The sequence below is a fragment of the Plectropomus leopardus genome, chromosome 7 (assembly GCF_008729295.1).
Source record: "Plectropomus leopardus isolate mb chromosome 7, YSFRI_Pleo_2.0, whole genome shotgun sequence".
Taxonomy (NCBI): Eukaryota; Metazoa; Chordata; class Actinopteri; order Perciformes; family Serranidae; genus Plectropomus; species Plectropomus leopardus.
In genome coordinates this window covers 15734096-15760730 of record NC_056469.1, presented here as the reverse complement: position 1 = coordinate 15760730, position 26635 = coordinate 15734096, and the positions used below count along the sequence as shown (strand labels likewise).

General features: G+C 39.5%; 3 protein-coding genes and 1 pseudogene across 3 annotated transcripts; 1 reads left to right on the top strand and 3 right to left on the bottom strand.

Annotated features, from left to right (window-relative positions):
- Positions 1–3469: 3469 nt before the first annotated feature.
- Positions 3470–4791, top strand: nr0b2a (nuclear receptor subfamily 0, group B, member 2a). The gene is made up of 2 exons (XM_042490753.1): positions 3470–4053; positions 4188–4791. Exons 1-2 carry the CDS (start codon positions 3525–3527, stop codon positions 4427–4429), a joined length of 771 nt encoding a protein of 256 aa, XP_042346687.1. The 5' UTR covers positions 3470–3524; the 3' UTR covers positions 4430–4791.
- Positions 4792–7743: 2952 nt separating this feature from the next.
- Positions 7744–13359, bottom strand: kdf1a (keratinocyte differentiation factor 1a). The gene is made up of 4 exons (XM_042490154.1): positions 13049–13359; positions 11658–12721; positions 10451–10525; positions 7744–8457 (listed from the first exon to the last, which is right to left on the bottom strand). The coding sequence occupies exons 2-4, from the start codon at positions 12700–12702 to the stop codon at positions 8369–8371; spliced, it is 1209 nt and encodes a 402-aa protein (XP_042346088.1). The 5' UTR covers positions 12703–12721; positions 13049–13359; the 3' UTR covers positions 7744–8368.
- Positions 13360–16636: 3277 nt separating this feature from the next.
- Positions 16637–19409, bottom strand: LOC121945768 (trophoblast glycoprotein-like). Its single transcript, XM_042490102.1, has 2 exons — positions 18003–19409; positions 16637–17812 (listed from the first exon to the last, which is right to left on the bottom strand). The coding sequence occupies exons 1-2, from the start codon at positions 18260–18262 to the stop codon at positions 16843–16845; spliced, it is 1230 nt and encodes a 409-aa protein (XP_042346036.1). The 5' UTR covers positions 18263–19409; the 3' UTR covers positions 16637–16842.
- Positions 19410–20495: 1086 nt separating this feature from the next.
- On the bottom strand, positions 20496–25454 carry LOC121946246 (annotated as a pseudogene).
- Positions 25455–26635: the final 1181 nt, after the last annotated feature.

The following is a 26635-nucleotide window of genomic DNA, read 5'->3' as shown; positions in this document are numbered from 1 at the left end:
ATGATTAATCCATAGATGAATAATATATAAATACAATACAGTGCATATACATATAACCTAAATCAGGAAATAAGGAATCTTTGACACTCTCAGCTACCCCTTTCAGTGCCCAGAAAGCACTGAAGTTTAGCATTATGTCAGTTTAGTATGTATGCTTCTCAAGGTAAACATCACGGTATGGTCTGGCACTTATTATTGCAAAACAAAACAAAAAGGAAAGAAAACCTGTATCACTTGAAGAGAAGTGCTGCCCCTGACATATCCTGATGTACAGATAATAAAAAAAGGGAACAGCAGTTTTATTTTGATGAGTTTAAGTTAGCTAATTTTGTCTCGAAAGTCTGGAATAGGAATCTATGACATTTTGATTAAAAAAAATATATGTGTGGCATTCTGGATCTGGCTTGTATGAATTTAGTTGTCTTGTAGGTTGTTAACATATATTACTTTTATAGTAAACCTAAAAGAGCTATACATAGAAATCCAAAAATTAAATTTTCCATTTTTTTTCAAGGATTAAAATGACCGCGCAGTGTAAGAATAACGGTCACCTTTGGGTTGACGACCTTGTGAAAACGGAGCCAGGCAAATGAACCCCGGCTATATTAGCAGGAGGTCAAGGTCAAGTGTCATGTACCAGACACGGTGTCCGTCACACAGTTCAATGACCTGAGAGACTAAAACCAGAGGAAACAGAAAAGTCAATATTTGGAGGAAAAACTAAACAGAAAAGCAAACTGTGTTTCACTGGCAATGTTGGCACAATTCTATTTAAAAGTATTCAACAATTGTTCTATTATTTGTTAATAACCTAATAAAGCTATTACAATCAGGTGCCTTCATACATTTTTGTATGGTATTTTAATGATACACATTGATATGAAGATCACCTGAACATTTTGTTTTTTTGGTGCCATCCATTACGTCATGCTTCATCATACTGTTTTGCTTGATCTCAGAATACAGCAGTTGTTCCTTTTATAGAATGAAGGACATTTTATTTTTACTGTCTAGGTGGAGATAAGCCTCCGTCCTCCGTGTCCGTCTCTGCCTGCTCCTAACCTCTATAAACACAAGCCTTATCACAGGCATTTACAACTGTCAGCCTGCCTCATGAAGCCCGAGTTCTCCCTGAGTGCATCACAGGTCACTTTGCTGAAAGGATCACATTCTCCAAGATAACGTAATGTGTGTTATCAGGCATCCAAAGCCGAGGCCTGTTATGATTAATACATTGCACGCCTTAAATTAACAGTCACTTAAGTGTATCTTAATGAGATCACTCCAGGAAGGAAAATGAGGCTATGAAACCTTTTCTGGAGTATTCTTTGGTGGGGATGAGTAAGAGACTGATGGAGTAAAACAAACACACGGTGACTGGTGCTGCCAGTTGTGTCTGGCTTGTAATCTCTTTATTGCAGTCATTCCCTTTATGAACTGACCTTGACTCCACTGCTCTGCGGTTAAGACCTTCTCCAGGAACTTCCATAATGATGCTTTCAGGCTTTTTGGCTTGTGCATCAGGTGTCCCCACAAAGGTAAAGAGCATAATCAGTTATATATTGTGTCACCTGTCACTATTCAATGTGGTGAACCCTTTCGTTGGGTCATGGTGCCAAAGGTCTATAGCAAAGGTGCTAGTCATTGAAAATTAGAAGTTTGTTTATTTGTGTCAACAATAAAGTAATTAGCTTATCAGTCTCTAGCCTCTGTGCCAGGCACGGCCAAGATAACAAATTAGGGTAAACTCTTTTAAACGACAAGAGGAACAGTGTACCGCCTGTTACAGACACCAGCGTAATTCCTTTAATTTTCTCAGACAACTTTGATTGTTTCAGAATGGAAACAGACCTGTCCATCTCAAATCACAGTAAGAAACAAGAAAAAAGAAAAAAGAAATGAATGAGTGTAATAACCTTGGTGGTAAATTTTTTAGTGTCATCATCAGGTCAAATCTTCATTTATGACCTTCCATTTTAAAGTGACAGTTCACATCAAAATCAAAAGTCCATATTTTTCCTCTTACCTGTAATGCTATCTATCAATATAGATAATTTTAGTGTAGTTGCAGAGTGTTGGGGATGTCGGCTGTAGAGATGTCTGCCTTGTGTCTAATATAATGGAACTAGATGGCACTCAGCTTGCAGTGCTAAAAGCGCCAAAAAAATACATCTGAAGAACAAATATGCAATATCACTTCCCAAAAATCATGACTCTGTAATTTAAGATGATCCACAGAACTTGTTGTGCGCAGTTTCATGTAGCACAACTGAGCGGGCTAATGTTACAGCTCAGCAGATGCCATTAATGTTTATATCTTGGACTGTCACAAGCATGAGCCTCCTGTCCATGAGTATTTTGTGGATGTATTAGAGACCAGGATACAGCGTTGGAGGCATCCCCATTCATTTTTATGAAAGTTGTTCATTGGTGAATTTAGCCAAAAAAAGCTCAACTACTGCATATAAAAGTAACCAGATGGGCTCATAGAGCAAGCACACAAAAGACTTCCAACCAAGACAGATACTTCTGGTTTAGTGCTCCACTAAACTGAATGGGGATAAAATGATTTAACAGCGTGGCTCCTCTAAACTCTCCAGAAGTAAATAAATGAATTTGTGAATTCATCATATCCTGTTATGGAAAGGAAACATTTCACAGGGGTTGTAACACTCAAAAAATGTATCCACTGATTTACAGACATCTTTTACCAAATGTAAGTCTACGTGAAAAAAAAATCCTTTTGGGCCAATGACATCAGCTGACGGACTCTAGTGTTGTAATTCCACTGTTTGGCCACTATGAAAATTGGCCTCAAAGCCCTGCATGTTTCCTGGGGGTTTACAAGGAGGTACGAAAGATAATTCATAGTCTCAAATTATGTCACACAGTTGGGGTACAACATGTGCCTAGTGAAATTTGGTCTGCAGCTGCCAAAAGGCTCAATATTTGGCACACTATCATTGAACAAAAAAGTCCATAATAAAGACAATAAACAAACACTTTCGATATGCAAACATTCTACTGAATATTGTACGTCATCAATTTGAGTGCACCCAAAAGTTTTGAAAAAAAATCTATTACACCTCATGAGGACTTAACTCGCAGGTCAATGCTCCCGCTCTACTCTGGCCTCTTTCCAGCTCTCCGGGTGTGAGCTGGCAGTGTGCAGGGACACAGTGTGGGGCTGATTACCTCTGCAGTCCTTGGTAGCTTGGTACTGCCTGGGTTAATGACACCCGCTTTAAGATAAGGCCCAACCCTCTTGATATCCAGGCTTTACTCCACCAGCTCCTTTTCATTGAGAAAAGCTTATCGCTTTCCCAGGGTTATTCCATCAGTCATCTGGCAGAGCACATGGTTGTTTTTCACAGAGCGTATTGACAAGTCAAGGTCCACGAAGCAGGGTGGGTTGGCCTTATAAATACAGGGCCACTAGAGGAAGCTACACTTACAAGCTCAGGCAGAGCCCATCCTGTGAGAGGCCACTTCTGTTTAACTATAGACCTCTACAACCTATAAAGATGGATAACGGGTGTCATTGTACAGCCAACAGCGACAGACTCTCGAATCCTATCCTCTACAACATCCTGAGCCAAATGGATAACAGCGAACCAAATCAAAACTGCTTCAGCTCAATACCTCATAGATGCAACTGTGAGTTGCGACGGACAGTGTGCTTGAAAAGGCCCTCAAAGATCTGCAAAGAAGCGTCAGCAGTTCTGGTTAAAACTGTCCACTTCATGAAGAACTTGCCTGCTTTTAACCAGATGCCACCAAACGACCAGTTTTCGCTGCTCAAAAGCTGCTGGGCGCCACTCTTCATCCTTGGTCTGGCCCAGGAGCATGTGGACTTTGAGGTGACGGACACACCGGCTGACAGCATGCTGAAAAAGATTCTCCTGAACCGTCAGGAAAGCTCTGGCGTGGAGAGGGAGCAGCCCACCATGGCCGGCGTCAGCAAACTCAAATCCTGCCTCAAAAAGTTTTGGAGTTTGGATTTGAGTCCTAAGGAGTATGCATACCTCAAAGGCACCACAATATTTAACCCAGGTGTGTATTCAACTCATTTCGTCATTTATAAAAGAAATGAAAACTTCTTTCATTTCATCTTTAAATCACTGCTGAAAGAATGCTGCAACAACTGCATTATACATGTATTGAATTTCTTGTCTTTTCATTCGCAGATGTCCCAGATTTAAAGGCAGCTCTGTTTGTCGAAGGATTGCAACAGGAAGCTCAGCACGCCCTCAGCGAGGTGGTCCACCTCCTTCACCCAGGGCATCAGGAGCGCTTTGCTCGAATCCTCCTCACAGCCTCCATGTTGCAGAGCATTACACCCAGTCTCATCACTGAACTCTTCTTCCGGCCCGTGATCGGTCAGGCGGATCTGCTGGAGCTGCTGGTTGACATGCTCTTCTGTAGATAGAAGAGGACAGGGGGACCTGATGTAAACTGTCCTGGAGAAAGTTGAATCCAATGTTATTAACGGTGGTGATGCAAAACTTTATCGCTGACCAACCCAAGAAACGTTCCTCATGAAATGAAAGAAAGCCTGACAGTGGACAGCTCAAAAAAGCACTTACAATTGTCAACGAAAACTATGTGAATTGGTGAAACTATAAATTACTAAATTTACATTGACGCTGAGGTCACTTTAACTCTCGTTAAATCTTTCATCAGCTGAAGTGTGAAGATTGGATTTTCCACATAAAGACAGACTGTACCCACTGTTTTTTTACTGAATCTTACGTTGAAGATCATTTGCGTCAATGTTGTAAATAAGTCTGCATTTACAGAACATGTCAAATAAATATATTTTTATACATGAGCATAAAAGTGAAGTTTTGTCTCAATCTTTAAAAAGACTCACAGCAAGCAACATTATGTTTTTATGTAAAAGCAGTACTGGGGAGCAGTGAACTATATTAGTGATTCAAGTAGTTAATTTTTTTCTTTTCTTTTTTTTGACATTTTTGTGTAGTTAACTGCTGAAACTACCACAACCAGTCTGGGGGCATAAAAGGAAAGGGTGATTTTTTACATTTCTTTTGTACCATTGCGTCTCTAGTTTCTGGGTGGACGTTGTATTCAAAACCAAAGCTGACATCCCTGCACACTGCCATGAACGGTGGGCTATTTTTTATTTATCATTATTTGGTTTATGTACAGCCCATGAACGAGCAGGCACTTAAATGACATTTGTCGCTGGTTTGTGACTTTTTTGTATTCTTTTGGTTATAATTTTCTATCACATGAACACTTTCAATTTTATTTTATTTTATTTTATTTTTTACACAGTAGCTTGAACCACTTTTTCTAAATAGCTTTAGTTAACCAAACTAGACTTCTCCACATAGGGTAGCTTTGCTGTTCAATATCTTCCAGTGTGACGTAATTGGCAGCTTACAAAGCTATGTTTTCAAAGTAGCTTCCCCAACATTATACAAGGTGAACCTGCTGTAAACACGCTGTGCTGAACACGTTCATCCCTACAGTTCATTTGGCAGGTCCATCCTCACGAACATGTTGTGCGGCCAAGTATTGCTCAAACATATTTATTTTCAATTCTTGTCAGGACGCTGGGGCTTCCAAAGATAGCAAACGTGACTGAACTCCCTGGAAATGATAAAAATGATCCAAGAGACACCTTAAAAAAAATACTGAAAAATATGGGTTTTAAAAGTTCTGTCAATAATATAGAGTGTAGCCTCAATGAAGCAGACACACAAAAAATATTGTGATACAGTATTTTTTTTTCTATATCTTTGAGGCAGCTTAAAAAAAATCAAGGACTGTGTTAAAACTCAGAGAGCATGCAGCGCATCATATTTAATATTGCATAAAAACTCATATTAAGAAACCAAATCTGATTCATGCAAGCTGTGTTCTTGTTTTACCAGGTTGTGTTGAAACTAAACTGTCAGTCTTGCATATAGGTGGAGTATTTTTCCATCTAGACTTCAAAATCATGTGAAAGTCAACCACTTCATAACAAAAAAGAGAGACAGATGGGTATGTTTAGAAAAATAACCCTCAGTTTGTGTTTCTATATGACCACAAATGTTAAATCTTTAGTTTGTACTTTGTCTCCCTCTCATGGAAAACAGTGGAAGACACATGTTTCCTCTGAGAAAATATCATCAGAAAGATACATTATGAAGTGATCTTAAACAGAGTCCTGCCTTTATTTTTATTTATTTTTTCGCCACAAGAGCAAACATTTAACGAAATTAAAGCCCTGCAAAAAACAATTGTCACATTTTTCATGCACAAAAGTAAGTAGAAGCAATATGCAAATGCTAAAATCATTCATCCTGAAAAAAATCTGAGCTCACTGTAAACAATCTGCAGGCTAGATTTGATATAGGACAAGCCCTCTTGATTTGTCCTAGCCTGTGGTATGCTAGTTGTGAAACAGTGAGCTTTTGCATGACATCTCATACAGGTAAAACAGGAATGTGCTGGCGGGGGCAGAGAGCCAGAGGAAACAGGGTTACACAGGGCAACTGCAACACACCACAAACACTGAGAGCGCAGCGTTTGGTACACAAGAATTCAGAAAAACTGCCTGTTTGTGGTTCACTTGGACTTTAAGAGTAGATTTTTTTTTCTTTTTAAGTACAAATTACAAATTACATTGTTTTAAAATGTCTTGGGATCATTCTCTTGTGCAATTATCCGCTCTGTTTTGTGCTGTTTAAATGTATTTCTGAAATTGTCACATCTGTTTTATCTTTAGTGCCTTTATATTTATGTTATCACATACTTTAGTTGACAGTTTCAACAACAGAACTGTCATCTAATGGGAAACTACTTGTTAGACTGATGCATATCTTACAAATAAAAAATTATGTTTTTTATAGTTCAGTTCATTTTACCCAAAGTTCAGGATACATTTCTCATTTTGTGCACTGCGTTTTCCCTTTGCAATAAATGACAAAGACCAACCCCAGGATTTTATTTCCTTTTTTTGTCAGAACCAGCCAAACAAGTTCTTTCTTTTGCTGAGGGCGGAAAAAGCCTGCCTGCTACAACACAGTGACCTCGGGGAGATGAGCTTGACAACAATAATCCAGAGAGATAAAGAGGAAAAGTAGGCTGAAGAGACAGCGTTAGAAAACCTTGCAAAAAGAAGACATGTTGATATATGAGCAAATATAATTTGTTTTAAAATAAACAGAACCGCTTATATTCAAACTGCATTAATATGCCATTGTGGCTTGTGTGGAGAAAAGAAAAAAAAGTTAAATTTTCTGTAAGCTACAAAAAAGCTCCTGCAGCATAAGAAAGTTATATTTAAGACTTTTGAAAGCAACTCGTACTGAAATCTAAGACCAATATTACATTACATTACCTTTTTCAACTTATTGCAGAAGCAAAGGCAAAACAGGAACTAGTAAATACCTGGCATTTTTTTGCAAGTTTTCTTGGCAATGTTATGTTTTTTTTTACTCTGCATGTGGTATTTCACTCTTTATTCCCATTGAGCAACTTTTGAAAAAAGTTTTGCAAAAAATACAGTCTTGTATGCAATGATAAAATCCTACATTCCATATGTTAGCACTTAAGATTTTTAAGAGATTAGTTTATGACATTTTAATACCAATTAAGGCCTTATTTATTTATTTCATTTTTTAGATTTTGAGCCGTTAAAGACTGTCTAAGGGACAGCTAGAACCCTGTAAAATGAAAAATTAATGATCACTTATTTCTATATTGAATACACATTAGAGAAAGGCATAAACAAGCATGGAACTTTTTATTTTGTTAAAAACAGGGCATATCTGTGAATTTAAAAAAAACCTGTGGCCAAAAACCACCAATGGCTTAAAACCCCTGACAGTAACATCAACATAACAATATGCACATCAAAATATGGCTTAACAACGCAGTTTTCAGGTCAACACTTGCTTTCAAGGCGTCTAAACGGCAGGAGTCAAAAAGCCCAAACATACAAACAGCACATGCACGATGGCTTGCATAAACAATCACAGACAAGAATGAGGACGGTTACGTCTTAACATCAGTCTCTGTCCTCTGGCCTGACTGCTAAGATTGCATGGAGTGTTTCTTTTCCTGAAAACAACCTCAAACACTGCATACACTAATACATTTAGAGGACCTGCATTGTCTTTCCCTGTGTAAAAAAAAAAAATGTTTCCACAGTGGGTCATTTACTGCAGAGATAAAAGGTCCATCAATTTAAATGACACTCCAATAGCAAACATTAGCCAGAAGTACCACCGCCCAGGGTAAAAGGTGCTCCACTCAGTAACAGCAACAACAAAAAATTACAGCAGGAGGTTAACATTGTCCATCTAGTTGGCTACATCAGTTGTTAGCGCGGATACTTTTGTGTCACCCTTCAGAGAAGAAGAAGAGGAGCTCCTGAAGAGTCTGTTTCAGTGTCATGATGGTAGGGCGAGTAGGCTGTGGCGGTGCTGGAGGAGTATGCTGTGAGAGAAATTTGAAATAAAATTTGTTTAATGTGCTGAAAACAAAAAAAAAAATGTAGCATGTAAGACAAAAGGCAAAACAGTAGATTTCATGTACAAAAGTTTAACCCGGGACGCTGACGCATTCCCAGGCCGCGATGTGAAAGTTGTGGAAACACAATGTGGTGTACCCTCATTCAAAGACATGTAACAGGACACCAGCTTTTAACCACCTCTCCGCAGAACAACAACAAAAAAAGAGGCTGCTGCACAGTAATCCATCTGTAAACCAAGCTGTTCGCTAAAATTACATAATAAACCATGGGACATTATGGGGCATATATTTAATGTGACTCGATCTGCTGCTGTGGCAGGTGGTGTAGCATGTCCGCTGAGCTGGAGGGGAGAATGAGGCAGATTGATGGATGGGTGTAAGGTGGCAGAGGAGGGGGAGGAGGCAGCTAATGAGCGAGGGATTGTAATATGCAGAGAAAAGGGCAGGAATGTGGGGCTTTCACTGACTGATAAAGTGGTATGTTACTGGAAAGTAGAGAGGAGGTGAGAGAATGCCTGCAGCTGCTGCAGGTACAATGGGCTGCAGAGACCTGAGGGGCAGTAATTACACCTCAATGACCAGGACAAATACAGACTGGATCTCCACCAGCACAAAGTACACAACTTATTATAAAACGGGAAACATTACTAACCACAAATCACACACTTGTACACTCTGGCGATGACTAATTCTGGATCTTATTCAACTTTTAAAGGTTCAGTGTATAGAATTTTGGCTGACATATGACTTATATAATAGTTACGTCTTCCTTTGGTGGAGTGCACCTGGGATGACATTTTTCTCTGTGCCGACGCGGCATTTAGCGTGGCCCTGGTTCCCCCATCAAAAAAACTGTTGCAGAAAATAAGCTCTGAATTAAACAAACATTTATGATACTCACATGTTTTGTTCACAAAGATAATCTTCACAAATGAACACCACCTTCAGCATTTTTGAAGCCTAAATGCAATTGCCACAAGTAAAAAGCTTTATAAATAAACAGCGCTATGGTCTCATGAATCAATGTTCCCACCCCAGTGAGGCTGTAAAGCTGTGTCCGGCGGGGTTATGACATTCTGTAGTCTCATTTAGCCACTTGTTAGCAACTGCCTTTTTTAAGACACATAAAAGCATCAGAGTTCATGAGTCCATCCACTTCGAGACGAGGGAACCAGAGGTGATGTTATGCCAACTAATTCCTGAGGTTTCAGATTCATTTCTGGGGCACACTATAACCACTTAAAATTAGGAATCTTTGCCTTTTCATCACCTTCAAATGAGCTGTTTATATCTTGAACTGTCATGTTTCTAAAGTCACCCAAAAAGGACAAACCCGATAGGGCCGTTTGCATTTTCACGTCTGCAACCATACTTAGCAGCCCCTCCATGATGAGCCAAACAGCACAGGAAAAAAACACAGACATTTAACCTGAAACTGGTTTAATTAGGGTTTTTTCTGGTTTAAATCACTGGGTCAGCTCGGTTTTGGAGAGGAAGAGACCTCTGTGGATAATTCAGCTCAAGGTAAAAACCTCCCGAAAATCTAGATCTTGAATTATCAGAGAAAAAAGATGAGCAAACATTAGCGGGTGCTGGGCTTGTGGCCCGTCTGCAACGAGCCGCAGGGCATAGGAAAAACACCGATCTGTAACATGAAGCTTCTTTATTCGGTGTATTAATCACAGTTTTAATCACCTGGTCAGTTTGTTTTGGAGAGGAGGAGAACTCTGCTGATAACTCGGCTCCTGGTAAGAAACTCCTGAACAGTGAATACTGAAAGGAACCTTAACCGTGAGTTCATGCTTGGCACATCGGAGAAGTTTGAGCTGGTTGCAATCCTCACCACTAAAGCTGCCACGTAATCTCACACACTGCTCCTTTAAATCTCTCACATTGACCTGAATGAAGACATAACGCATCTGCGCATCCGTTATGGAAAATCTCCACATGTACTCACTTCTTCCGCTGTAATGTCTCATCTTCCTCGCCAGTTCATCTGATGGTGTCTGCTCTGACACTTTCACCTCTGGAACTGCAGCAGGGGACAAAAAGACAAGATGAGCGCGAGCAGACAAAGAGCTTCAACAGACATTTACGCACCCTCGTTTTTCAATTAAGCCAGTCATTTTGGCTATTGTGCAATATGTTTTACAAAAGACTGTGAACTTGTATCAACTTGCCCCAGATTAGCTAATTATTGTTAGGTTATTGCCTGTAAGGTGCCTGGCGTATTAGGGCTTAAAAACTATGAGCCAAACAAAAGCAGCGTTCCAACAGACACTATGAGTCATTCAGGGAAGACAGCTGAGGTGATTGGTATATTTGGTATGCTGCAGACAGATGGTGCTTAAAGAAGTTGTCATGTGGTATCTTAAAAATATTTCTTCAGCAGTAATTATTACTGTTAATTGTAGGGATGTCCCGATCGGATCAGAAGGATCAGTATCGGGCCCAATCAAATCCTTTTTTAATTGATCGGGATTGTTTTATTTTTGAGCACACGCCCCACCGGATCCTTTGTTTACTTCCGCCATCACACAGGTGTCTTAAACGGAGAGCAGGATTTGCAGCAGATATTCAGGTTTATTATAATGCTGCTATTCCAACAAGTAGAAAGTGATTTTTTTTCATGTTCAGCTTAAGGTTCTACAACATTTTTAGTGAAACTGACATTTTTGGTTTTCATTTTAGCAAAGCAGTTTTACTATAGTCAAGTACTAAGCAAAACTGTGACTGTGACTGACAATGTTTAAGTTCAGCTATAACACTATTTACTTTTTCTTTTAAACCGTGCTACAATAAGTAGATTTGGGAGCTATTTCTAAAGACATTTTAGTTTGTTTCCTTAACATACTTTGTTGATAAAAGAAATACTGGCTAAGTTTGTTTACTTTGTTATTTTTGCAAAAACAAAATTAAAAATACTTAAGGAACTTTTTGGATTCATACATTTTGTCTTGTATTGCATTGCAGAGATATTTAACTGTCAAGCATACACATTAGATGGATATTAATAACTTTGAAGTACTTGAAGTGTGCACTGTGCAGCTGTATTATCCAGGTAAATAAAAATATTGGATTGGGACTCTGAATAAGCAGATAATATCAAATGACTCGGATCAGGCGCAAACATTGGCTTAAACTGTGTTGCATGACAATCTTACCGTCACTGCTCATGAAAGTGTTGGTCATGGTCTCGTTGCCGCTGTCAGGAAGAGTCCCGTCGTTCCTCCAGTTGGCTCGCTGTCCTGTCGACTGATGGCCTGATTTTCTCTTCGGCTTCCTTGTGCTGATGCGGATGACTCCGTGCACCAGCTTGCACTCAGCCTCCTGCTCCTCCAGGTTGTAGTCCTGAGCGATGCTGTAGATGAGCTCGCTGATCTCGTTGGTCTTGCGGGAGAAGGAGGAGTCGGAGGTGCACTTGGCCAGCTGGTCGATCTGATGCAGGGCATAAAGCTCCAGCAGCTTCTTGGTGATAAGAGAGTCAATGTCAGTCCCCGTGTCACTCAGGTCGTCTAAGTCATAGTCCTCGCGGGATAACAGGCTGGTGTTGCTGACAGGCCGCTCGCTTTCCCCCTTGCCAGTCGGGCGGGTTCGTCTGGGGGCAGCAACCGGATACCTTACTGTCTTACCTGCGATGCGCACATCCGGGTAGCGGAAGCTGTCACTCGTGGGCAATCTAGAGCCTTTAGTCGACTTGCTGGACTCCAAAGGGATGCCACAAGTGGGGTTGGTCACAGCCACACCATTAGGAGGGTGAGGCTCGCTGCCTGTTTTAGGGGGATGGTCTGTGGAGCTCTCATTAACAGGCAGGCAGGGCTCTCTGCTGCCATAAAATCCACAAGTCAGTACACAGCAGATAAGAGCCTTGCAGCTACTCCAGCCCATGGAGGCGCAGGAGCCACAAGCATGTCTGCTGGTAGGCGTGCTGTCTGCTGACCCGGGAATAAATCCTATAGTCTCCGAGCCCCGACCAGTGCCATTTCGTGGGTGGCCTCTGCTGCGACCATATTTGTTCTCTGAATAGCGGGGGTGGTCAGTGTGGTGCTCATGCAGTTGCTCCCCATGAGGATCCTTGCAGGAGTCTTGGCTGGCTGTGCTCTCCCTGGATATAGTCCGAGTCGCTCTGTGCTTCTCTGGTCTGGAGCTGGAGCTGTGGTGTTTGTGGTGGCGGGACGTGTGGGGGGCCCCAGAGCTGTGGCCAGGCATGGCTCAGAGGACCTGGGACCTGCAGTGGGAGAGGCACGTTTAAAATAATAACCAGGTGTAAACGTCCCCTGTTGTTGCCACACAGGCTTGCAGCTTCGACACATTACAGCAGCCTGCATTTGAGTTGGGAGGTAAACACTTAGCTGCCAGTAAAGCAAACTCCCCGGAAAGTGTGCGAATGTAAATAAAACTGAGTGCATTGATTGTTGGCCTGATAAAAAAAATAAGGCTCACTTTGTCGCTCTCTTAAAGCTGATGTTTGGCCTACAGCTCAGCAATACAGCTCAAACCTAATCCCATTTAACTTTTCACCGTTTTTAATTTAAATTACAAAACGCTCACTTACCGCATAAGAGGAAACACTCGTGGTTGTCTTTTATCCCAGATAACTTGTTCGGCGAGCAAACCGCGGAAGTCTCACAGAGACAGGACTTCTGCTGGCGCCTCAAACAGAGAAAGAAAGACGGATTTCGACCGCCCACAGATTCCCAGGTGACTTCCACGAAAAGACAAATCTTGCAAACCTAAAGTCGGCTGCCTCGACCGAGCAACACAACACGGCTCATTCGCGTCGTCTCCCCTTTTATTCCTCCGAAAAAGTCAGTCTTGTGTTGCTGTGAGCCTCCCAATGTTTGGCTATCACCTGCGGCTACAGCTAATCCCAGATCCTACACCCACCCACAGGTGAGCGGTGACGTCACGCGAGGCGGATATAAAGCAGAGAAGAAGAGAAGAGAAAGAAGCAGAAGGAAAGGGCTGGAAAAGACAATGCAAGACAATACAAGGAAGATAAGGGTATAATAAGATAGAGAAGGGCGTGCTGCAGCGATAAAGGATTCAACCATTAACACTAATCTAATAGACGTTTATTCATCCGAGAAATTGATGTTACCAAGAATAAATGTACAAATAAACACACCAGGAATAACACACAAGCTGTTACTCTGCACCCAGTAAGGTTTTCTTGGTCTTTGCTTTATGATTAAATCAGCTGGCAGAAAGTTTGGTTTGCTGGGGACAAGTTAAAGAGGTTTTCTTTAAAATCTCGCATCAAATATATCCAGCAAAAAAGACATTGGAGAGATTTATGCTTGATATTGAATATTCCTACACTTTCTACAAATTAATAGAATCTATCATTTGTTTTATAACTGTTTCTATTACCGTAATATTTGGAGTGGATGCAAATAAATTATTATTATTATTATTAATATTATGTTCATATTTATATCAGAAGTAAAACTGGACAAACAGTTCAGTTGCGAGATTAAGACTTTTTTTATGCATTTCAAAAGACAGGAGGTGAAGAAAGACTTTTTTTAAAAAAACAAAACAAAACAAAACAACCTTAAATTTTTATTTTTTTTTTAAATAACAAACAAAATACACAATATGGTACCATAATAAGGGGCCATACAAACACAAAGGTGGTTAAGACGAACAGTATTTTTGAGAAATGTCATGTGAACTGAAAAGGCAATATTTTGATTTTGTATTACCTTGTATTAATTACGTTAATATTTTTCTTTTCTTGAATTTTTCTTCCTGTATACAAGTACCCCTGACATTCTCAGTTTGTTGTATGTGAGTTTGTATATTTGTCAATACATAATTTGAAATTGTATGAATAACAATAATAATAAAGAAAAAGCGAAATAGAAGAAGAAGAAAAGGGAAAGTGGCTGCAATTCTGATTAAAAAGTAAAAGCTTTGATATGTCGTCAGATTATAATTTGGTACCATGTACCGCAACATAACAACTTTCCCCAAGTTGTGCTGCAACCCCTCGTCTTTTTTTGAAATATAATGTGTCCGCCATTTATGATATTAACATTCTCCAAATTCACTCCAAAAGGGCTATATATGGAAACAGACTCACCAAAAAACAGAACTGTTTTTTCCTACAATTCTCAGGTTATTTTTGCCCTACTAGACAAACAAAAAACCTTTACCTACCAATGTATCAAATATCTAGAAAACAGTACTGTTTGAAATACCATGGAGCCTAATTGTGGAAGATAATTTTGAACGTTTTTAACAGATTCTATGTCTTTGTCTCAATACAAAAAGAAACTTAAAAGTGGTTTGATGTCAGAAAGAGTTGGTACTTTTTAGGTCATACTGTGTGTTTTTGCATAGTATTGGTTTATTTGATGGTATGTTTTAATTATTTTCAGTAGTGATGATTGGGTGGAGGAAATGTATTTATATTGAAATTTTACACTGCATCATATTGCATTTTTCAATCTTTGTATATTTTGCTCTTCTGTTTGGGTGACGTCCACAGCAAAGCCAACTGTGGGTTTCTACCTCACCTGCACATTCAAACTGTTCTATATCCTTTCTCTGTTTTTTTTCTTTGTTTGTATTTAAATGCGCAAATACCTAAATAAACTAATGTTGAAATTCTGCACTTTACATTGTGACTTGTGTTGTGTTCACACACGAACACAAAACATACCCTCACACACACACACACACACACACACACACACACACACACACACACACATTTAGTATGTCTTACATGCACACAGAGGTGCATTGCAGCTGCAGAGCCAGCAGGTGTTTTCTAAGCAATATCTTTCATTCTGCCCTATTTTTCCCTCTATGGAAACACTAAATCACCCACTCTTTGAGATGAAATAGTAGGGCCACCTCACCTGGAGACAAAATATGAGTCTGTGTAGCGTGGTGTCTTGTGGTTTCACTGACGTCACAATAAAACTGGCACAAGAAAATGAAATACACCAAAACTTTATTTCATTCATAATAAATGTAAATACAAGTATCATATCACACAGTAGTTCTAATATCTGTTTCTATGAATATAATAATACATGTCACATTATCAATTCTAGCACAATAAAGACACATGGTTAATTCAATTGAGGATTAATTTTAGTACCTATCATAAAAATGATGTGTTTTACAGTTTCAGTACAGTTTCTTAGGTCAACATGCACACTTCATGCCATTGAGCTTTATGTCTTGAATTTTTCTGGCAGTTTTCTAAAGTATGTTAAGATATTTAAAGTCATTATAGGCCTAGCAATACAAAAAAGAAAAACCCCAAAGAACAGAAACCTCACAGTTGACGAGAACAGAGATATGGGCTGTCTAGTATGTCTTTAATGTAGTCTATGTATTCAATTTTTTTTAAATAAAAATGTATAATAAACACACAAGATTAAATTACATGCTAGATTGCATTGAATTTGAAAAGGAAACTCTTTCTTGTATGCATCCAAGGTGATAAAATGATTCCTGATTAATCAGAGTAATAGGGGAACACGTTTAAAATCAGCCAAACTACAACAAAACATCAGTTTGTGCAGTATGGTCAAAGTCTCATTTCTCCTGTCTTGTGCCCAAACACATGCACTTTCACTAAAACCTCACTGTTTTAAACGCTTCCGCAAACAGTGTCATGCATGGATGAAGAGCGCACGTGCCGTATTTATTCATAACTGTTTTAAATATTAAAGTTTTAGGGGACCCGAGTAGCTCACCTGATAGAGCAGGCCCCCCATGTAGGCTACAAAGGCTATGTTCTCTCTGCAGCGACCGCAGGTTTAATTTCAACCTATGGCCCTTTGCTGCATATCATCCCCCAAACCCCAGTCGTGCTATACCTGTCCTATCACAATAAAGGCAAAAAAGCCCCCAAAAATAATCTAAAAAATAAAATGTATTAAGGTTTAGCAAAGATGCACTTGTGTTTGGGAAGTACTGAACATGAGACTAGATAAATGAGACTTGCCTTATACTGCACACGTTTCGAGATTTTGTACACATTTTGATCCTGTCATGAAATGCAAACCTGTATTACTTCAGTTTATTAGAAATGTTGTTGAATTCTTTGTTCACCATGGACGCACGCGAAAAAAACAAATATTTCGTTACCATTTTAACTTATACTGAGCGGGTAACTGATGTAGAAATGATCATTTTTGGGACAAAGGTATTCCTTTGAGGGAAATTTACAGACACAAGTGCCTAAACAATACAAAGGCACTTCGAGCTTCATAAGTTTTAAATGCAGTATGTCCAGGAAGCTGAAAAACATGAATTTTCAATCTACCGACAGAAACTATTCACATATAAATCTTTCTAAAATAATTCTGCTTCATTAAAAGATCATCGGTTCACAGGTGGAGAGGCCGCCAGATGTTTGACTCGTGTGTCTGTAGGAACAATGCAGGTGTCACTCGGCTGCTGCTGTGACAGAGGTAATCCTAAATGCCCTCGTGCCCTGCTGTCACGGTTTTCTGCGGCAATGTGCCCAAGCCGAGGGTCCGAGTCGATCTCATATCTGTAGTGATACCCCTCCAGAACGTCCTGACATGCATCTCTCATATCCATGATCCACTTCTTCATACCTTTGCGGTTCAGGTAGAGCACAAAGAGAAAGACCATGCCCACAAACCCCAGCACCAGCCCAAGGAAGACATAGGACGTCTGCAGGGTGAGGTCAACCACCTCTGCTTGAACTGGAGCAACACATCCAATGGCCTGGACGCCGAGCCCTCGTAGCTGGGTGTCACGTAAACCTCTCGGTGAAGCACACCTTACAGCATCCACATCCACCTGAGCTCTTGATTCATTCAGCCAGGCCACAAAATGACTGATCTCACAGGAGCAGGTGTAGGGGTTGTCACCGAGAAGGATGCGGATGTTCCCGAGCTTCTCCAGCTCTTGTAGAGCATCGACCCTGAAAGTCGTGAAGGCGTTGCGTGTGAGGTCCAGCACTTCCAGGTGGCTCATACCGGAGAAGGTCCCGCTGTAGACAGCCATCAGAGAGTTTTTGGTGAGGAAGAGCTGCTGCAGGTTGGGGAGGTGGGAGAACATCCCGGGGGGCAGCAGGGCGAGGTGGTTCCCAGAGAGGTCGAGGCGGAGGAGCCCTCTGAGGCCGCCCCAGCGCAGAGCCGTGGTGAGGTCTGTCAGGGCGGTGAAGTTGTGCAGCGAGCGGCTCAGGTTGAGCTCCTGAAGGGGACTGCCGGGTATGCTGAGAGCCTCTGGGTGGATGAGGGCCAGCTGGTTCTCACTGAGGTCCAGGAAGCGCAGGTTGATGAGGGCAGAGAAGCTGTGGGACGCCATCTCTGCAATCCTGTGAAGATGACTAACACTGTAACATCTGCAAACATTTAGTGTTATTTTCATGCTTGTGTTCAACTCACTGTACTGTCAAAGTAAATAAAAAACAAATTCAGTGAAATAAATATGCATTTATTAGATACACATCAATCAAATATGGCTCAAAATACATGAATGACACAAAGAAACACTGACATTCTCACCTATTATTGCTTAAAATGATGTTGCTGACATTCTCCAGCTCTGTAAACGAATCAGGTCCGATGTGATGTATATTATTCCCTGTGATGATGAAAGTCTTTGCGTATCCTGGAATACTTTGTGGCACCGAGAGCAGATCCTTGGAAACACATTTCACTGTGCGGGTGATGGCAAAACACTCGCAGCCAAAAGGACACTCCAAGCACTGGTACGGTGCACAGAGAAGGATTCCCAAAAACACCCGGACAACAAAAACACACATTGCTAAATAATAGTGAAAAATAAAGATTTCAAAATGAATTGAACAGCAGCAGAAAAATGTAAATGTAAAATAAGAAGTCAAATTCTAAACGCAGCTTTTGTCCTCACAAACTAATCAAATGTTGCAGAGCGCGCTCCAGGATCAGCCCCTCAACATCTGCTCTAGTCTGGGAATACAGGTTCCTGTAAACTGACGGTAGTTCATATCACAGGCAGAATCTGCTGGATGAAAAAGGTATGTGGTTCCCTTAAAGGTACAGAGGACGATTAGGGCATCCACAGCCTGTGACCTACACCACAGTCTATAACAGGAGGGACTTGAAAGGCTTTGTACACAGCACATCATAAATAAAGCTACACAAATCAAACTGATAAAGATATACATTAATAAATAATACTCTTTTAGGTACATAGCATCAAAAAACAAATCAATGACACATAAAGTAATGCCGTATTGCTCATAATTAGAGTGACGTTCCAGAATGAGGATGCAAAGGTTAGTAAGCATTCAAAGTGTGTCTGGAGAAAAATAATATGATCGTGTTAAAGAAAATACTTCACACGTTTGTTTTTAAACATCAGAAGAGAGTGGACTGAATGGAGGACAGCGTTTCTATAGCACAATACCTCTAATTTTCACTTGTGAGCTCTTCATCATTTCTATCTTTGGGAGCTGCTCATATCTCTTAGGCTAATAATTGATGAATACTTTCAGCATTAATATTTTGTGATCCATTTTGTAGTGATTCATCACTGAAATGAACATTAGCCAGTCTGGAAACACATTCATCACTGCCATTCTTGGAGAAGGTACATCGCTGGATTCAACACTGTGGCTCCACTGTAGTGCAATACTTTTAAAATACTCTTGATATGAAAAACATAAACAAAGAACCCACTGTGTTAAAAACAGTATGGTAAATTTTGAAGAGACTGTAGCTTCCTAAATCATAAATACTTAGTAAACAAAACAAAGTCTTGACTGCTAAAACATAATATGGATTTCAAAACTACACACAAACAGCTCGGCTTTGTCTTAAGGGAATACTGCACCCACAAAATGATTATTCATTCAATTGCATTGGTAAAGAAAACACTGTTTGTCTCACACGGTGAATGAAGAATCCAAAACAGCAAATATTCTTAATACGCTTAAGTCACACAACAGCAAAACTGTGTCAAAACATCAGTTTACAAACTCTCACACAACTCGTACAGTATGATCCATGTCTCATTTATCCAGTCATATGCTCAGTACTTCCCAAACGCGTGCATTTTCCCCAAAACATTACAATTTTAAGTCCCCATGAAATGAAAAAAACTTCCAAAGTTTAAATCTTTTGTGTGTGTTAACTGAACATTTATCTTGCTATGTGTAAAATACTGGGCAAAAAGATCTGTATTCGAGTACTTTTACATCCAAATATTGTCATTTCTTTTTCCATAAAACCAGATTAAACGGTTGAAAAGAGATATGAAGACGTGTGTTTGGACCTTAGTGGGCCAAAACTTTGCATTAATTTCCAGAACAATGTGACAGAGGTCTATGTCATTCATAATGTCCTCCCTCTGACGGCACAGTGAGGGAGGTGTGTGTGGAGCCAACAGTCCGCTCAGGAGCAGACTGCTCTGTAGCTCCGTATCACGCTAAACTCAAAGGCTGCCCACTTTTTAGCAGTCCAATTAAATGCCAACAATTTTATTTCAGTCTCTCTTGTATCTGGTCACTGCTAAATAACCTGTGTAACTGGCAGATATGTCACAGCAAAGAAGCTTAAGATTCTCAAACTGCTGTTTTTTAGGGACTTTAAAGCACTTCCAGATACAAACAGCATGCATGGGCAAGTGTGTATGTGTAACCTCTGCTCCTACATTCCTGTGAGGTGCAGATGCTACATGTCTGTGCTTAAGACTATTTATGCTTAAGTAGTTTACAATATCACGCTTTCAGTGAAAATGCACGGGTTTGTGAAGTACTGAACATATGACAGGATAAATGAGACTTGGATTATACTGCACGATTTGTGCGGCATGTTTTGATATAGTTTGGCTATACACAGCAGGGGTCGACAGATTATCGTCCTGGCCGAATACTGGGGCCAATGTCTGGCATTTTGCCGATTATCTGTATCAGCATTTTAATGACTGACGAAGCAATTTGTTAATTAAAAAGGGCAAAAAAAGTGTCAGCATAGGAGGAACTTTTACTTTGTGAATCTTCAGGGAGCTATCTTTAATGATTTTTTTAATTTCAATTTTCATAATTGCTGTATTTGATGTTGAACGTTTCAGTTTTGATTAAACATTCACTAAAGGCCTTAAAACAGAGTTTTGTGTTGAAGTTAATTATATTCCAATTTCTAAATACTGACAGAAAGATTTTCATTTTTATTGTAAATGCATTATCAGTTCCAAATATTGGTTATCAGCCTCATTAACTACTAATAATTGGTATCGCTATCAACCCTGAAAAACAATTATCGGTCGACCCCTAATACGCAGTCCCCTATAACTTCCGTTCATCAAGAATTTCCTATATTTTTGTATTCTTCTTTGAGGCATGCGAGTAAAATCAAGTTTTCTTCATGATTTTAACATAACACTGGGTGAGTAACTGATACAGAAATGGTCTTTTTGTGGGTGAACTATTCCTTTAAATGGCCTCCTAAAGACTAGATCACTAACACACAATGAAGTCCTTCATTTGGAATTTTTTGTACAAACAAACGTCCCGTCAAAACACATCACCATCATTCAAGTCAACACCAGTGACAGTGTATTAAGCATAACCAAAGTCTATGAGTCATCCTGTTGGACTGCTCGCTCCACTAATGCAGGTTTAATGTTAGGATGAATGTGGCGAGGACTCCGCTGAGCATGATGAAGGGTAGCCAGGTCTTGAGGAACGCTGCCCAGCTGAAGGATAAAGAGGGTAATGTGTGTTAGAGGTATCATCAACACCTGGATATTCTCAGTGTTTGTGTATGTGTGTAGCAGAGATACCCTTTCTCGTATATTTTGGATGGACAAGGACATGTGAGGTGTGCTCAAGTATCACATGATCCAATCTCTTTACTCCCAGAGGCCCACAGCTACCCTCTCTCCCCCTGAAGGCAGCCCAGCCTGCGTCCTACTGTCCTTTCCACCCAGCCGGCGCAGGGAGCCCCACCGGAGAGGTGACCTTCTGTGGTGACACAGAGGGGAGCGCCGCTGTCAGTGATGAATTACACGACTACCCTCCTGTTTAAAAGACTCCTGTGCCGTGGGAGTGTATGTGCAGAGGCAGCACAAACTGTGACGTCTCTATGTGGGTCAGTGGAAAATAATGAGGGGAGTTCTTAGAGCCGTATGTCTCTTAAAGGGATAGTTTGGAGTTTTTTAGGTGGGGTTGCATGAGGTTCTTATCCTCAGCAGACAGGAGTGCCAGCAAAAAAGCTCAGTAATGTCATACTGTGGATGTATATTATATTTTAGTCAGCGAATAAAGGGCCCACCTTGGTTTTCTTTTGTTATAATGTAACTTGTGGTGAATCCACACTAATGTTTTAAAACAATAAAGTCACATAACACAAACAAAACGAATGAGGCAGCGTTGTTTTACACACATTCATTTCATGATTAAAACGTGTGTTTTAATCGTGATGCCGCCACATGTTGATTTTCTATTTTTGGAGCTGTGCCATCATTCGGATCACTATTTGAATTTAGTCATATAGATGTTGGTAATTCATTGCACCGCTTTCTGAGCGCAGAGCAAACCTCCAGTTGCACGAAAAAAGTTTAAAAGTTGCTCTGGGTCTAAAAGTTGCATTCCCTCAGCTCTGCAGCAGCTGCTCCTCTCATCCCAGGGTTGGAAATTAGCATCAGCCACAAACCATATGTGGGTAAAATATGCAAGAGGCTGCTACATTTGCTTGACTCACCAACTAAGTAAACAGTGGGAAACTACAGAGCAGCTTGTACATTTTGAAACCACCAGCCACATTCAAAAAATTATTTTTCTGGATTAAAAAGTTCCAACCCTGGCTGTGATCAAATCAACTGATCAATTATCCACCCCGCGACCAAAACTCCACAATCTGCTACCAAGAAATAAAAATCTAATAAAGAGCTTTCCCTGTGCTGAGTTCATGTACCCACAAAACATCCAAATTTTGAGAGGGGACACAGAAAGATACACACAGAAAGGGACGCAAAAAAAAAACAAAAACAAAAAAACAAAACAGAAAGTTTGCTGATGCCGCACTTAGATTCTAATTCTGTGTGAATATCTGGATATTTCAAATAAAGCCTAGTCTTACATAGTTATTGATCTTTTTTAAGGTGGCTTTGCTGCTGTCCCCTCCACAGCAGCTCACTGCTTAGCTTCCATGGTGGCACTCCTGCCTGCGTCTCTGACCGCCATCTACTGTAGCTAATACACTGACTATGGATAAGTACCTCATACAACCCCACTTCAAAAATCTAAACTATCCCTAAAATGCTCACAAGCATCCAGCAGCAGAGCCATTTAAAAAGACTGTGTACAGCTTAGTGATGAAGATACTTCAGGTGCGCTTGGCCTTGTAATGGTAGCAACCATATTTATTCTCTGCTTCTCTTTTCTGTACAACCAACATCTACTGCCCGTCTGTCTGTCCGGGAAGAGGAATCGCACCTGCATCGCTATCTTTTTTCTCCATTTCCCATTAAACTTTTTTCACATACTTTTTCCTTATCCAAATTTGGATCTGAGGATAGAAACTGTTCTGAATCTGTTCTGTTCTGAATCTGTGGATGTATATGGTGCTGTACTGTAGACAGTTATGGTATGTTATACAGATTGTAAAGCAGTTTACCGCAATTTTGTGTTTTATAATTTGGGTCTGGAAAAAAAGACAGCACAAACAAAACCAGACAGTTTTATATAGACACGTTTCAGCTGTAAGTCAGACATTAGAGAGAATAAACCATCAGAGTTTGTGGTTCAATCCCAGGCTGCTTCTGTCTGCATGTGCTGTCCATGACCGAGACATTTCACACCTTAAGCATCCACAAAATGATTTTCATGTATCATAACGTAATGTGAGCTAAATCACACAAATATTAACAAGGTAATTGTTGTTTTACCTCAGACAACATGGTGAGTTGTTAAAATATTAGTATACAATGTAATGGTACATACCCATTTAATTTATGATAGGAAAAGAAAACCATATGATCATGCCTGAGCAGAGAGACAGATTACAGAGGCTCTCTATGGCAAAATGTATTGAAAACCTGTGAATAACTGTTCTTCAGGGTAATTCAAATGAAAAAATGAAGCTGTAAAACTTACCTCACATGTTTTCCAATGTTTTCGAATTAGCGACAGCGCACACAAGTTCACCATGTTCCAAGACGTGCTGTTGTCATAGCGCATAAGGTTGAGGGCCATGGCGACGTGGGAATGGCAGTTATCTAAGCACAGATTGTGCTTCAATAAAACAGAAAAAGTAGCTATTACTATGTGAATAATAATTATGTGGAAATGTGTGTATCAAAACCTTGATATCCCTGTCTATATTTATTAAATGATATGCCAAATTTTCCAACTTGATAAAACATTTTGCATAATTTTACCCTTAGAGATTAATTCTAGAAAAACATGACTATTTTCTAGCTTGGAAAACTCGGGAGACCATCATTTATGAATATATTATGATATTATTACTTAAATTTCGTTGCTGCTTTTGCGTGTAGATGTGTGTGGTATATATGTGTATATGTACCCACATATATTTAAAAGAAATGTTGTTGTAGTTTTGTTTTTTGGATGTTTTATTTTTGTGTTTGTCAGTTTACTTGAGAGAAGAATAGGGAGATATGAAGATACTCAGTGTACCATTATGTTTGTTTGTTCACCCATTATGAATTGCTGATTATTGTGCATTCTTCTTAAATAAAAAGATGAGGGAAAAAAATCCTAAATATTGTCTTACCGGCCTACATTTGTATTCCTCTGATGCATCATGCACTGCTTTGTCCCATGTAGCAGGACCATTGCCACAAACTTTGTCCACATCAAGCTTCCAATACCTGCAATGTTAGTTTTTACAAAGCATCAACATTTCATTTTAATAATTGCTGATAAAATTAATTAATGAAAATTGTGCGCATTACACTCAACCAACACCAGGGAAGGCAGGGAGGGACTTTTACTTCGTAAAAAACCCCAGGGAGCTATTTTTATTAAATTATTTTTTATTTAAATTTTTACTGAATTTTACTTTAAAAAAAATAAATAATAAAAAAGTTGCTCTGAACTTGCTGTTTATGATGTTGAAAGTTTCAGTTTTACATTGGAGTTTATTATATTCCAAATTCTAAATTTCAACAGAAATATTTTCATTTTTATTGTAAATGCATATCAGTACAATATTTTGATTAATAAACTTACTTTGTTGGTCTACCAAAGCCCATGTTGTCCTCCTGGGGGGGGGGGGGGAAAAGCATATTTTACAACATTATATAGATCATATAAGTGTATTTATGCTTTAGTTAATGTGGATGCAGCTCTGCTTGCAGCTCCCATTCATCAACAATTCAGCAGCTGTACTCTGCACGTCAGCATGACAGCTCAGATTCATTTCTGTCTCATTATGTCATCTCGCATTATACTAAAGTGAACGCTTAATCAGGCAAAACCATCTATTGTAGCTGATAAATACACTTAATTTGAATTTGTAAAATAAGGTAATATACTCACTGAAACAAAGTATGATCCTGCAAAATCTCGTATGACTCCAGAAGAGGGTGCATATACCCATGTGACCAATGAAGGGGAGCACCCACCTGCAGGATGCACCCAGCACACAACAACACATCGATACAGTGATTTTGCAACAGACAGCACACATTTAGAACATTTAATGCAGTTATTTACCAAAATTAAACAGATAACATAAGATTTAACCGGCGGCTAACGTGAGTCCTGCTACGTTTCATCTGACGTTAGCAAAAATAACAACCTGCTGTAGCATGACACGCGCAGCTAGCAACAAAAAAACAACATGTGTTAGCTTCTTACGATAAAATAGGAATAGGTGTCCAGACGATGCAGTACGGGTAACGGGTAATTTTTCTGTCGCTTTTGATAAAATCACCGTGGTAGTTCATCATTACGTCGGTTTCGTCCACCTCCGCCATCACTGCCTGGAGTGACATGAGCTGACGCACAGCCGACGCCAGGCGGCGGAGAGCGGAAGCAGTCGAAAGGCTGAACCGACCGTCGGTCCGTGAACGCACCACCGTTCATTTCAGTGCGTCAGTTTACTGTGTTTTAATCATGTTTAATGAGCTAGAAGGGGTTAAATTCGTCAAAGCTTCTACCTAAACAATATTTGTTAATTTTCATTCGTGCATTTTATTTATTTATGAGTATTCTTTACACTAAGCACCGCTGCAATTCGTGTAAAATGTTGTAGGCTATCTGAGTGTTCATTATTTTGTGGGGGTTGCAGATTAGGGAGGCATGTTAAATTATTTTTAAGCACTGAGGATGGAGTTTTGGTTGAGGGGAGAGATATACTAATTTTTATCGAAAGGCATGCCATTAATTCTCTTGAAAGGAATGTCTTATTAATATATTTTACCTTACTCCTGAGATTGGTCTTGCACTGCTCTGTTTTGATTTTAAAATCAACCTCTGTTTTTAAATGTTTTCTTTTGTTGTATTTTTTGCCATTCAAATTTTTTCTTGTGTGTTGCTCTTATATTTTTCTTCAATGTTTTGTTTTGAAATTTTTTTCGTGTTTTTTGTGTGTGTATTTTGTGATTTTAAGTGTGAGGCACTTTGTAATGCTGTTTTAATAAGTCAGTGTTGGTGGTAAAAATTGAAAGATCTATCCATGCACTATTATTATTATTATCATTATTATTATTACCATACAACTTCAAATGTATTTATATTGTACTGTAAAACTTTAATTAATAGCCCAGGTTATTATTTGCTTAAATCATTGAACTCAACAGGCTTATATTAGGGACAGGTGTCCAAATGAGACTGGCTTTTAATTTCTTTCACACAAAACTGTTGCTCAGCAAAGATGAAAAATACAAATTATTTATTTAACACGTGAAACATGCGCAAAATGTTTTGTTTGTTTGTTTTTTCAAAAACAAGGGATGAAGCTAATGAGCAACAAAAGAGGAGATGACACAGAAATTAGCAAGAAATCTGTGAAAAGTAAAAAAAAAAGAAAGAAAAAAAAGCCAACCAACAAACAAAAAAAACCAAGAAAGTAGAAAAAAACAAAGTGAGAAATGAACTTTAAAAAAAGGAGTAACATTTGAAATAATTCTGTAAAATGTGTATTATTATTATCAGTAGTAATAGTAGTAGTAGCAGCAGCAG

Coding starts and splice junctions, on each gene's coding strand:
- nr0b2a (XM_042490753.1), top strand. CDS start 3,525: ATGGATAACGGGTGTCATTGTACAGCCAACAGCGACAGACTCTCGAAT. Junction 4,054..4,187: donor CACCACAATATTTAACCCAG/GTGTGTATTCAA, acceptor TTTCATTCGCAG/ATGTCCCAGATTTAAAGGCA.
- LOC121945768 (XM_042490102.1), bottom strand. CDS start 18,262: ATGTGTGTTTTTGTTGTCCGGGTGTTTTTGGGAATCCTTCTCTGTGCA. Junction 17,813..18,002: donor ATCATTTTAAGCAATAATAG/GTGAGAATGTCA, acceptor TCATCTTCACAG/GATTGCAGAGATGGCGTCCC.
- kdf1a (XM_042490154.1), bottom strand. CDS start 12,702: ATGCCTGGCCACAGCTCTGGGGCCCCCCACACGTCCCGCCACCACAAA. Junction 10,526..11,657: donor CACTTTCATGAGCAGTGACG/GTAAGATTGTCA, acceptor CCCCTGCTGCAG/TTCCAGAGGTGAAAGTGTCA. Junction 8,458..10,450: donor GAGACATTACAGCGGAAGAA/GTGAGTACATGT, acceptor TTTCTCTCACAG/CATACTCCTCCAGCACCGCC.